This window comes from Neolamprologus multifasciatus, chromosome 1 (genome assembly GCF_963576455.1).
Source record: "Neolamprologus multifasciatus chromosome 1, fNeoMul1.2, whole genome shotgun sequence".
Lineage (NCBI taxonomy): Eukaryota > Metazoa > Chordata > Actinopteri > Cichliformes > Cichlidae > Neolamprologus > Neolamprologus multifasciatus.
In genome coordinates, this window is record NC_140439.1 from 503,203 (window position 1) to 517,015 (window position 13,813).

General features: G+C 40.3%; 1 protein-coding gene across 1 annotated transcript in view; it reads right to left on the minus strand.

Annotated features, from left to right (window-relative positions):
* Positions 1-382: 382 nt before the first annotated feature.
* otog (otogelin) overlaps positions 383-13,813 on the minus strand; it is a 64,211-nt gene continuing 50,780 nt past the window's right edge. Inside the window, 13 exon segments of the mRNA XM_085178651.1 lie at positions 383-3,617; positions 3,994-4,073; positions 5,878-5,923; positions 6,434-6,556; positions 7,355-7,459; positions 9,981-10,159; positions 10,357-10,432; positions 10,634-10,674; positions 10,878-10,976; positions 11,801-11,902; positions 12,016-12,120; positions 12,939-13,043; positions 13,192-13,401. Of these exon segments, the coding sequence (XP_085034777.1) occupies positions 3,417-3,617; positions 3,994-4,073; positions 5,878-5,923; positions 6,434-6,556; positions 7,355-7,459; positions 9,981-10,159; positions 10,357-10,432; positions 10,634-10,674; positions 10,878-10,976; positions 11,801-11,902; positions 12,016-12,120; positions 12,939-13,043; positions 13,192-13,401 (1,472 nt within the window). The 3' untranslated portion in view covers positions 383-3,416.

The following is a 13,813-nucleotide window of genomic DNA, read 5'->3' on the forward strand; positions in this document are numbered from 1 at the left end:
TGTTTTAGTTCATTTACTTCAAATTTTCTTGTGCTAACAGACGTTTAAGTTAAAGTAATGCACATATAAGCTAAGCGCTGCATCCACAGGAAACTCTTCGCAAACAAACAGTGATTCTCTTTTTTTGGGGATACGACTCACTTAATACTGTTAACCCTAGAGGATCTAAAGTTTAAAGGAAACACAACTGCACAGTAAAAAAAAGAAAGATATTGTTCAAAAGGGATAGCAGCCCCTCAGATCTTCTATGTATTTATGCCCCTACTGTGCACAACATAATGTAGTATGCTCTACATCATCACTAAATCAGTATTTGCTATAATTTATTTGTTATAAGCTGAAGACTAGACAAGTACTTTTCTTTATCAATAGCAAGCTGAACACTACCTCTGAAACCAAGTTCAGATACTTTCCAGAAAGCATACTCAGTCAGCACTATTTAGTGCTGCAGATACCAGCTCGGCACTGCTCATCAGTTAAATGTTTGGTGATGTCAGTGACTATTTTCAGCTGCCATCCAGCCAGCTGGACGTCGGCAGTCGTCAGCAGCTGCGTCACTGCAGGTCTCGTCAGATGATCACTATGTGCCCTTCTCAGATCCTTACATGAGAAGTGTGGCTCACTAAAATCAGGTCAGTTATGACTGTGGACCAATTCATTTGGTGATGTCTCTTTATCCTGGGGCGATTGTGGCTCAAGAGTTGGCAGTTCGTCTTCTAACCGGAAGGTTGCCGGTTCAAGCCCTGGACAGTCTCGGTCGTTGTGGCTACAATGTAGCTTGCCATCACCAGTGTGTGGACAACTGAATATGTAAAGCGTTTTGGGTTCCTTAGGGACTGGTAAAGCGCTATACAAATACAGGCCATTTACCATATCCTCTGTTATCCCGATCATATTTTGTCTCGCACACAGCGTTCATTCACAGGTCACTATCGCTCTTAATAGAGCCACCCTGGACCTGATGAGGCTACATTTGTTGGCCTTTGGCCACTACAGGGCAGGACAAGAATAAAATCAGCTCTTCTGCACGGCATCTGGTTAGAAAATAATCAGAGCAACGTTTCTTTTCAAAGGACACCTTTAATGAAAATGCAAATGTACATTTGTATGATACAAATCCTCTTTAACTTGAACATCCAGGTGAGTCTGGGAAACACGTTAAAAATTTAGTCCACAAAACACATCTCCTAACATTTTCACCGCTTTCACTATGTAATCGGAGTAAAATCAAATGAAAGTCTGGGATTCAGTTGAGTAGGCTTGTTCTTCAAATGGGCCAAAAGCATCTCTTACTGTTCTTGTCCATTTCACTGGAACAGCTGTGCCCTATCAAACTCCAATAAATAAATAAAGTGCTCCACATACAGCTGGATTTAGATCGGTTAATACACCTCACTAATGTTGATTGAATATATTTCACATCACTGAATATACAGTTTATTGTTATCTTTCTAAAAGTCAAATATCTAAACAGTTCATATTGCAAATTATTATGAAGCTAGTAATTTAAATTATTTACAAAAAAGAAGGCACAGCATGAGAAATTATGGGTAAAATATGAATCTGATAATGGTGACGGATTGCACTGAGCTGAGGACATGTTCTCATTTCCCGATTATCCACATTCCCACTTCTTTAAACGCCACTACTTCCAGTCATCACAAGCACGCTAAGACAGGACAAGCTCAGAAAAGACCTTTCCCCTCACTGAACACGTTCTTCTCTCTAGACTGGTGGGGAGGTGGCAGTACAGACACAAAAGCAGAAAGTTTCACCCTGCACAGCATAATTTTAAAGGTACCAGCTTCTCGTTACATTAGCACATTTGTGTGTCTGTGAAATAACCACTTACGTTAAAAGGACGTAAGTGATTTTGGTTTTAAGAACTGACTCCTGGGCAGGCCTGGGAAGAACTGTCAGTACTGCTGCATTAAACAATGCTGTAAATAGAAAAAAGAGCCTTTCTGATGTGCTTCTACTACAAGTGATGGCCAAGTTTGAATGCCATAGAAAATACAATTCAATATTTAAAATATTAAAAACTGTAATGCAAACCAGTCAAGTTAGCAACTGCATCAGGCTTGTTACTCTTCTTTATTCACCATGTAATAAGTCACACAATTATCAGCATCCTCACATAATTAATACAGGAAACTATTTGTCTTGGTGAGGAAATGTGGGCTCTTACTTTCAGTAGTGATCTATTACACAACTTTTAGACACGTTGGGGGGGAAAGTCTAGAAATAATTAGGAAATCATCACGATAGTGTAAGGGAAAAATCCTCTGGCAAATGAGAGAAACATTATTTAAAGGAGTCACAAGGCAAATATTTACTCATTTTAGTTTCTCAGTGGATCATTTGCTTAGATTTCTTGTTAGGTTTTTGAATTGCTGGACAAACAAAAGTGATGAAAATACCTTGAGCTCTAAGGTTGTGACGGGTTTTTTTTTAAAATAATATTCTCATATTGCATAGACTGAGTATCTAATTAATGATGGAAATCCTCACATTTAAAACTTTTGCCCTATAAATACTTGACTTGAGCACTGATAAACAGCAGAAAATGAATGGATGAATGAATCGATGGAATGGGTTTTTAAATTTCTAAATGCCTTGGTCCACAAATGCCTTGGTCTGAAATTACACACAAAAGCATAATTTTAACTAAAGCTACTACCAACCACAGGCTAGGAAAAAGATTATATCCTTTACAAACTTCAATAAGTTAAAATCAGTGCTTTTAGAGACCTGCCATTGATTGACTTTTTAATAGGGAGTATTTATTGGCCAGCAGAGTTCAATTCACTGCAACAAAAGAAAGAAGCAAATCAAGAAAACATCTTTGTCAGTCTGACAACACATGCAATGGAAACAACACAACTAAACACAGCAACAAACCTATTTTTGTTCAGAAAAAGGCTGTCCTCCTTTACTTAAACTGAAAGCAGATTAGAAAGGGATTTTTAACAGACAGTTTAAACAAGATGAATGATTATAGTAATATGAGTCAGTGCTCATAACATTTCTTTTAGTTCAAATTAATAATTTAATGAATAGTAAAAAGAAAAAAAATGTTTTGAGATTGAAGGTGCTTCCTTCCTTCCAGCTCGTGTGCTTTGCAGCTACCGGCTAAGGAAGGAGACCTGCTTGTCTGTCCTGCAGTTACCACCTCCCTGCCAGCAGAGGCAGCAAAACAACTTCTGTGATCATTTACTACCAACATAGCCACTTATACAATCTCCATAAATCATGCTGAACCTGCTAATCATAGCTCAGTATCCATCTTGCCCAACATCCTAAAATAACACAGCTGACATTTATTCTTCTGTATCTTGTGAGTTTAAATCATGTAGCTCTGAACACACAGTGTATGTGTGTTTGTATTTGCATGTGAGTGTGGGGATGCACTATGTTTAGGACCACTGGCATGAGCAGTCAGTGGGCTCCTGGATAGTGTAGCTGACCCAGGTTGAGTTGCTGCTGCAGTAAAGCTGCACAGAGCGCCGCTGCAGCCCAGTCTCTCTGCAGCACTTGCAGAAGCGAGCGTACGTATTGATGTTATAGTTGTAGATGCTGGCGGAAGGACACTTTCCATCGCACGACACGATGTTCACCTGAAAATGGAAGGGCAGATGTCTTTCATGTAGAAGGAGCAGACAGAAGGCCATCAAATAAACGCACAAATAAACTTTGGGAGGGAGAGGCAGCCATGTTAAGCTTAAACATGAGCAATATCAAAAACTATAAACACCAAATACTGAAATTGAAATAACTCCTGTTGATGGCTTCAAAAAACTGTTCAGATGGTGCACATCAAATAATCTCCTGGAGAAATCATGACCACCACAGCTTCCAGAATACTTTGAGCTAGCCAATGGCATTGCTGTACTTGCATGAACAAAAACTCTACACACACTGCAAGAAATGCAAGATTAAAATAGGATGCTAATAACAAGCTGCAACCACAGAAAGTCAGACATGAGTTTTTACCGGTCTGTTGCTGCGGCAGTCATTCTTCCTGATGGTCATCCTCACTGTCACCTTCTGACATGACTTTCCGTCTTCTTTGCCTGTTCACACAACAAGCCAGAAGGAATTCATTGGAATGAAGGTAAAAAATACTCATAAGATAATAAGGATGTGAACAAACACCAGGAATAGGGAGGATGAGGACAGAGGAAGGAAGGCGATCAAGAGCCCTGAGAAGCTCAGAAGCTGTTGATCATGCAGAAGTAGTTTAGCCATACATAACCTGAAAGGAATAAAACCGAGGATGTGTGTATAAGAACTTTGCAGCTAAAAGCATTAATGAGAAAACTTTCCACTCGGGGAGAAATGATCAATGAGACTCAGCATAAACATTCAAAACTGCTGGAAGGATAAAATCTGTCATGCATTTATTCTCAACATAAATTAGCTTCGACTAGAAACAAAATAAACTGATGTTTAAACAAATACAACAAAGACAGAAACACGAACAAAACATGAAATCTGCCATCAACACACATAGCATTAAATTAAGATGTTATGAGTGCCATTTAGTTTTCTCAGAATGAATCTCAGGACACTTTCTCTACCGCTTTGACTGTCGCCTGTGTTATTAAGCTGTTGTGTCATTGATCTGGACTAAATGTGTGTTAGTTTGTTTGAAGCTACTCTCTGTAAACTTACATAGATAACTCAATTAAACTCATTTTATTGTTTAAGATTTTATTGTAAAACCAAATATTTTGTACCCCTAATCCTGCCACCCTAAAATGAATTACTGCTTTTTTGTTTGCACAGATGATACTACTAAAAAGATGAAATGCCACACACAGAAGATTCTGTTTCCCACACAGCTCCCTTTGGAGGGCTCCAGCTATAGTGCAGCAGCATGCAAATCTTCAGCAGTTCAATGAAAAAAAGACCCGCAGCACTCCCAGCATCATCCCACTTCACTATCTAGTGACACATGCAGATATCTAAGCCCGACTACTGGGCCACTACCAACAGTACATTGTTGGCAATCAACAATGCACTGCCCAAACAGTGCTAAATGGGAAAAAAGTTTATTTGTTGTGTACATGTACACATGGGATCAAGGGGAAAAAAAAGGGGGGGGGGGGTTCTGTCCTCTCAAGTGTGATGTCATTTTTCATGTAAACCAATTAGACTAGACAATTAGACAGCATATTTCTAAAGCCAAGTGAGGTAGAAAGCAAAGAGGAAGCTACATCAATGATGTTTTTTTCCACATGGACTTGGAGTGAGACAACAGATGAGAGGACTTTTCTGCAGAGGGGAGTAGGTGTCAGTCAGACTTTGGGGTTTCCTGTGTGTGTTCTGTTTTTTTTTCTTAGAGGGAGTACATTGTTGAATATCAACAATGGCACTGGTAAGCCTTGTTGTTTGGTACCTCTTTCACAGTTTGTGTTAACTGTGGGAGTCAGGGGGCTAACAGGGAAAGGGAAGAGAGGGAATCCAGTACCTGGTGGGATTGGTACACGATGATAAGCTGCAGCACATAAACCATAAACCCACTTGTATGTCTTCAGTTGCTTTTCAGTGACAAGAGCTTTAATCATTTGGCATTTTAGAGCAAGTCTGTCATTATTTGTACTGATGACACAGAGTTCACTGAAAAGCACACTGACAGTTTTCTAATGTAAATAAACAGAAGGCAAATGTAACGGAAAACAGCAGCTGGGATCCAGACGTGAGCCAATTCAGACAATGTGACTGAGGATTTTAGACTGAAACGAGCAAACTGAAGGGCAAACATGTCGGAAACATGTTGAGCGGCAGATGAAGGCGCTCTTCAGTGTCAGCTGCAGGCTACAGCTCTACGCTAACTACACAACTGCTGCTGTGATGCTCTCATTAGATACTCACACGTCTTGCAGCATCCATCCATGTAACTTACAACAGTTCCACCGATCTGAGTGCAGACGAGAGTCACAACGTTAACACAAACACAGAAAAATGTATTTTCCTCCACAGTTTGGCCAGCACAGATTCTGAACCTTGATATTCTTCAGCTAAACGTTTGTGTAACTACTGAACATGCCGTGGATTTGTTAATCAAACTTTTTAAGTGAGCTACCATTATTCTATAGAAATATGTCATCTTGCAGTCTTGCATTAGTTATAATTTCTTTGAGCCTGCTTAACCTTAAATTTAATATGGATCAGCCTGGCTGTCTGTTTGAGAATCACCTTTTTACATCATTATCACACAGCAAAATGTTTTTGATGAAAAAAAAAAAAAAGATCTCTACAGAACATGTGTGTATTAAAACTGCAAGATTTCCCTTCCAAAGGATACGTTGACAAATTATAATCAGTCAGTATCTTTTATCTCTTTGAAGAAAGAGATGTCTCTTTGAATGTGTGTTGTGTGTGTGCGCGTGTGCGTGCGTGCGTGCATGTGTGTGCGCTGCATGCTGACCTTTACACACTCTGTTTCATTGAAGGGAGGGCAGCTGAAGGTGTAGGAGATGAGTGTGGGCCCACCAGCCACAGTGTCTGCGCAGTCAAACTTCATGCAGTTTGATACCCAGGATCTTCCCGGCTGAAAAGCATTGACAACATCAGCAACTGAACTACAGTGAGCAACTTAATTTGACTTACAACAAAATGGGAAAGAGATTGGTGACGTATGATCAGCCTTCTTACATTGTGTGAGTCCGCCTGAGATCATTTTTAAATCAAAGCTGGACAAAGTTAGGACTAAGGCCAACTTGACTATAACTGTCAAATCACCATCGACTAATTAAACTAACAGTAATAAATTTCAAAGATAAGAAAAAATATACAGTAATAAATATTGTGTTAAACTTTATCATGATTGTGTTGCTGAGGTTAAACAAAAAAACTACATAATATGCTAGCTAGCTAATAAGCTAGCTTTGCTAACTTCAACTCAGTTCCCACCAGCAGACCAAAGTGTTACACAAGTACACATCAAGACTGAAGAATAATGTAAAAGACTGTTTATATAATATTGTGGCATGTTGGGAGCAGCTAGTTATCGCCCATCATGCCTCGGGTTGTGTTCCCATTCAAGACGATTAAACTGTGTATTTGCATTTGTTATGGCTAAGTAATTCATATGACCGTTCCTGTTCACTGATAGATGTTGTTTTGATAGAAAGACACGTTACACCATGAGTGAGTTCATGTGCGAGCACAGTGTAGCACGGGGAACTGTTCAATAAAGAGCTCCCCCTTCTTGCTTGGGGTGGAATAACAGACTCAACCTCTGTGTGGGTCCTTTGTTGTTAAGATCCCTCAGTTCGCCACAATATAGTGTGTATGTTAAAATAATTTTTTATTTGGATGCAAAATGTTGCTGAACATCTCTTCCTACCTTATAGAGACCTGTTGTTCCATTCTCATGCTCATAGATGCAGGAAATATTCTTACAGATTCCGCAGCACGTCGACTGGTCTTTGGGAGGCACGTAGATCTGATTCTGAAAAACAAACATGATTACTTTCCTTTTCATTTAAAATACTGTGACAGTGAGCTTTAATGAGTTAATGATCATAACCACTTATCCAAAGATTAATTGTGACAGTTCAAACAAAATTAAAAGCTTCTAGATTCGTGCTCCGCTCTCAGGGGAGAGGTTTATGTGAGGTCAGGGCTGTAACTAGGGATGCTGTGGTATCTGTGACAACGCAGAGTCTGCTGAGTTTAATGCTGCTCTGTGTTTAGTACGTTACACACCAGCAAGAAAGCAGACATAACATAAATGAAGCTAACAGTTTTTTTCTTTATATAGTTTTTTTCTCCTGCTTCAGCAACAAGTTCTGTTTGTGTGCAGCAGTTTATTAGTTAAACTTTGGTCAAGTGAGATGACACAGCTGAAATGTGTAGGTTGCCAGTCCAACATAGGGCTAATACAGTGAGGCAGACAACCAAACATACCTATGAGTGAAGATACCAAGAGAGGAAGACCCCCATCCAAGCAGGAACCTTCCCCCTACTTGTCTGGGGGCAACAGTGTTAACCAATGTGCTTTTAAGTCACAAACTGCCAAAAAATCACAACTTCAGAGTGAACCATCAAACACTTATCCAGATCACAGTCCATCACTATTCACAGGTTATTTTAATGTGTGAAGTACAGAAAGAAAGTAATACGTTTCCTTGTCATAGGCTCGCTATAGTACACAGACTAATGAGAATTAAAATCCAAATGCAATCTTGACTCTGAGCTGAATTTTGGTGAAGACCCATTCGGCAATAATCGTATGTTCGATTAAAACTTTCTGGTAGAGAACACTCCCGCTAAAAATCCCATCAAAATATTTTCATCAATTTGACAAGTTATGCAACCAATTCATATGGAATAACAGAAGCCCTAGAATAAAGCTTAAAAAGCTACAGCAACCAGTGGAGTCGGGTGGCCTGGGGGTCCCTGTTTTACCATTATGCATTCAATCTGAGACACATGGTTCACTGGGCTCTCTCTCCAGAACAAGCCCCCCCATGGTTTAGTCTTGAGAGTACCTTGTGTTCACCACTCCCTCTGATGCACATTTTAACCACCAAGCTCTCATCAGATATACAAACCAACCCCATTCTTTCGTTCCTGCAGACGGTCTGGAAGAAGGAGGCCTTGCCGTTAAATTTTAACTCCCACCTTCATACTGAGGCCTCCATATGGCTCAATACCAAACTCTGCATTAATAAGTCTCCATTTCTTTGGAGCACCCATCACTCCTTAAACATGCTCTGCCTATGTTAGGATGCCTGGGTCGTTGACCCAGGGCTTTTGAGTTTATTATATTATTTATAGTTTTTAGTCTTTGGGTTTTTGTGAGTCATGTCTTGTGGTTTGTCTCTGTGTAATCCTTGGTTGCTGTCTCCCCTGTCTGCTGTATCCCCGTGTCCGGTCTGTGTCTGCCCTGGTCCCACGTCTCTGTTCCCTCTGTTGTAGTGCCTGCATGTGAGTCTGTGTCTTTTGTTCAGTCTGTGTTTTGTGTTTCCTGTTTTACTTTGAAGGTTTCTGTCTCTTCTCAGTGTGTTCAGTTTACGCTTCCTTGTCTCGTCAGTTCTGATTTGTCCCAGCTGTGTTTCCCTCCTGTTGTCCATTCCCTGATTGCTCCCTCTATGTATTTAAGCCCTGTGTTTCAGTTTGTCATTGTCGCGATCTACCGTTTATTTAGCTGTGTGGTTTTTCTCAGTCCTCTGGTGTAAGTCTATTTTGTTATTTTCAGTTATGTTACATTTGAGTTTAAAATTAAAACTGTGTTGAGTTACTTTCTGTCTCCGGAGTCTGCACTTTGGGTCCTTCTCCTGCCTGCACGCAGCCATCACATAACAGCCTAAGGCTGCTGAGTGGGTACAGACTGCATTGATGCTGGGGTGTAAACTCATTATCTCCCAGTGGAAGGCCCCTTCCACCCCACTTGTCTCTGTATGGCAAATTCAACTAGGGAGACTCGCTGCACTAGAACAACTCTCATACAGGCATCTGAATAAACTGGAGAGCTTCCACCTGAAGTAGGATCCATATCTGTTCAGAATAAAAGGATCAGACAAGAACTTAGAGTGGGACAGACAGTGGGATTCTGACGAAGCACTCTCAGAGAGTGTGGCATGTAGCAAGACCCACGTAGTCAAAGGCTGGCTGTGTTGTTGTTTTTTTGTGGGGGGTTTTTTGTTTTGGGGTTTTTTGTTTGTTTGTTTATCTCTTGTTTTGTTTGTTCCCCCTCATTTTGGTTTTGTATTCTCTACTGGTTGGCTGTTATGCTGATGCTATTTTTATGTGATGTGATTTGTATCTACAGTGGACTGTAGTGTTCTAAAAATTCAATAAAATATTAATCACAAAAAAAACTTTCTGGTAGCTCTTCTCATATTTAACACATTTTTAATGAGAAAATAAAGAGAAATAGGATTAACAATGAGGATGGAACCTTAACATAAAGTCAGTGAGATCAAGATCTTCAATAAAAGGTCTGTGCTGGTGTGTCGTGGTCTTACTGGTTGGCATTGGTTAGAGCAGTTGACGCTGAAAGTGCGGAGCACATGGAAGCCGCTTGCTGGGTCAAGGCTGCGGCTGCACTGCCGGCTGTAACACAAACCGTCGTCTCCACGCTCAACCAGAGTCTGACCGGGCCTCAACACTCCTCGCTCTCCAAACACACACACAGCCTCACGCACTAAACACACAGAGGTCAGAGGGTCCAAAGTTGCAGGCTGCACTTACTAAAGTCAAGTGGTAAAAACATCTGTTTTAAACACTAACCAAACATTAGACAAACAGAATAAAAACAACATGTCCTAACGTGCACTCTGGCTCAGTTCAGAGCAGTTTTGGTAAGATTAAACTTAAAATGAATTCCTCGTCAGAACGTACCACACTTGTATCTTTTGCAGGCACACTGGTTCTGTGGATCGGCTAGAAAGGCCCGGTCCAGCTGGGCAGCCTCCCCCTGCAGAACACAAACAGAAAACCAGGGTTACAGATTTGTATTAATGCATACAGAATATACAAAGAGTACATTACACAAGGAACCCAACAATATTAAAACACACAGAGCCAGCAGACAGACACCTGGATATATGACCCATAAAGTCAGGTTTTATGAGCAATAATCTGGAGATACAGTGTATTCAACAGGTTCAGGACTTACCAGGCCACATTTTGGGGAGGCAATCTTTTCACAGGAACACTCTGAAGACAGAAAATAAAAAAAACGACCATTATTAAGTTGTTTAGCTGAGATGACACCACACAACGCCAGATACTCTGCTTTGTCATAAAACAAATGTAATGTCATTTTAAATTGTGGTTCTAAAAAGATATGACAGGCCTAGTACTGATCTGAAAGAAAGGCTTTGGACTAATTTTATCATGGAAGGGTTTTCCCCTCATACCGCATGTTTGGTTGGGACAGCAGTGACCAGGATTGGACACAGAAACCACTGACATCCCAACAGGACAAGTGAGCTGAGGACACCTGTAGGGTTCACACACTGTGCACACACAAAGAAAAACATGCAAGTCATTTATGCGTTCTAGCTGTCCAATAGTGGGATCATTTTAACATGAAGTGGATCAGCGCATTTTTATTCTTGGACTCCACTGCAGTGACTTTACATGAGTCATAGTTCAGAACAACAAATGGTCGACTACACATGGCCTCACTACCAGAGATGGGCAGTAACATGTTAAAGCAACGTGTTACTGTAATTACTTCTTGGAGAAGTAATGAGTAATTAGTAACTAATTACTTTTTTCAAGTAACTTGACCAACACTGCTCGCTACACACTAGTTTTTTTCTGAGTGGCCCCTCCTAAACAGAATGTTTGAACAGAACATGGGCTTACAAAACAGAGATATTCACTCTCACTGACATCATACAGAACCAAGGGTAGAAAAACAACTGTCCAAAACCGAGAGTTTGCAGCCTAAGCTTTTGGCTCTCAGGGATTACTTATGCACACACTGACCTTAGTATTTGAATCTCTAAGCAAGTCTAATGTGTACAGCCGCCTTTGTAACAGTAGACGTATGAGAGAAAATGAGGAAAGTCTTATAATTCCCTTCTAAGTAACAAAGAATTGAAGTCGTGTTACAATTTTAAAATGATCCAACTATCAAAAAGCTTAAGATTAAGAATCAAGAATAAAAGCTGAGAACCCACATCTTTGTCACAGTTATATGTCACAGATATTTACAAAAAACACAAGTGACGCATTAAATCAGCCGACCTTAGACCTTTTCACTTTTTTACTTCAACTATTAGCTAAAGCTACAGGTGTGTGAGTGTGTGAGTGAAAGCGCGTGTACTCTGACCACACTGGTAGGTGGGGCAGCAGCGATCCGTGGTGTTGCTGTCGACAGTCAGAATCTCACCATCCTGGCAGAGGGGAGGCGTCTCCACACAGGGAGCACACACTGTATGAAAACATACATTTGTAACCGCACTGATAACTTTAAATTATTCTCTAATAGCTAAATGTTGTGCCACAGAACAGAGAAGTTAATGTGATCAGTTTTTTTGAACTGACTGCAGATGTGGGCGAGACAGCAGCTGCCTTCAGCTCTGGTGGCAATCAGAATCTGGTCGTCTCTGCAGGTGGGAATGTCTGACTCACAGAGCACTGGATCACATTCTGCAACACAACAAAGAGGATTTCTCTTTTTTTATACTTTTGATAGTTTAACTTGTCGAGATTACAAGAAAGAAGACAAATGTCCACCTCTTTGTGCCTACAGGTTGCAAGATTAGTGATAATAAAATTAACAACATGTGCTCTAGAGGGGCAACAATGACACAGCCCCGAAACAGGAATGGTTTTACAGGTGAAGGACACTGACCTTTTTCCCTCCTCATCTCTGACCTTTTTCCCTCCTCATCTTTTCTGATAGTTTTTTCACTAGTTTTGCATTTGGCTTGGGTCTGTGTCACTGCAGGTAGCATGAGATGGGGTGATACCTAGACCCTACAGATCACATCATCATTTTAATTTTCAAGTGTTTTTGAATTCAGGTCTCTGCAGGCTGATCACACTACCCAGTCCATATGCATATAGATATCCCACATATTTTTTTTCCATTGAGATCTGACATGTTTTTAAAGTGTTCCTTTAATTTTCTTCAGCAATGTAGATATGCTTTATACAAGAGGTAACCTAACCTAGGTATGATACAAGCATGAAATTGTCTAATCTAAGGCTCTGTAAGAAAGCAGTGGGTTTTTGTTTGTTTTTTTTTATTCGTATTTGGAAACTGCTCTGCAGTTTTGAATGTGCAATGTTGCCTCTGTAAACTATGACATTTCTTAAGGCATTACAGTAAATATATTATATAAAATAACTCCTTGTGTGCAGTACTTACACAGCACTTACACTACAATGTGATAGTTTTAAAAATGTGTCATCATCTATCAGTGATCACAGTGTACATAATAAGTGGTCAACTGGAAACTCACCACAAACATAGTCTGGACAGCAGGAGTCCTGTCTGTAGTATGACACCAGCTTCTCCCCATATTTGCACTCAGGAGGGAGCTGGTCACACAGACTCTGGTTACATACTGCAAAGTTAGAAATCCCATTGTCTCATTAGATAGCTCATTCTTTTTTCTGTTTATTATGTCATAAATCAAAACAGTCTCAGGTCTAAAGAGTAACAGTTATTGATTTGGAGGCTTGCATGTTTCAGACAAAAGCACTTAAACTCACCACAGACTTTTTGTGGGCAACAGCTGGTGTCATCAGCCAGACTGATGATCACCTCCCCTGCTCGACGGCACGCAGGCGCCACCATGCTGGAGCAGTTGTATTCCACGGGAACGATGGTGTCATTGTCGCAGCGGTACATGCAGCAGGCATCCTTCGAGGCTTTCCAAACCTCACCATGTGCACGAGGAACACCACCGCTGTCAGTGCAGGCTGTAGACAAACATACACTCTATTTTAGATACACATGACTACAATGAATCTTTTAAAGCTCAAACAGAATGTGGTTCAGCTGACTGATGCTGATTCAAATGGGAAACTTTCCCAAACTAAGAAATAATAGTATATGAATGACCTTTCACACAAATTTCAATGTAGGGCTATATTCATAGAGTATTTATAGAGTTGTGCTTTTGTTATAACTTGGATGTGCATTAGTTTCTAAAGATAAGACAAGACAAAAGACAAAATTTCAAGTTATGCATTTCAAAGTGCACAGAGTTAATGAGCTGAAATTTTGAGAAAATAACTCAAAATTTAAAGTTAGCTCTGCCAATCAGGATGCTCCATGAAGGTTCATTTCCTTGTCAGCTCCCAATGCTAAAAAGGCAGGTCAGAAATGAGC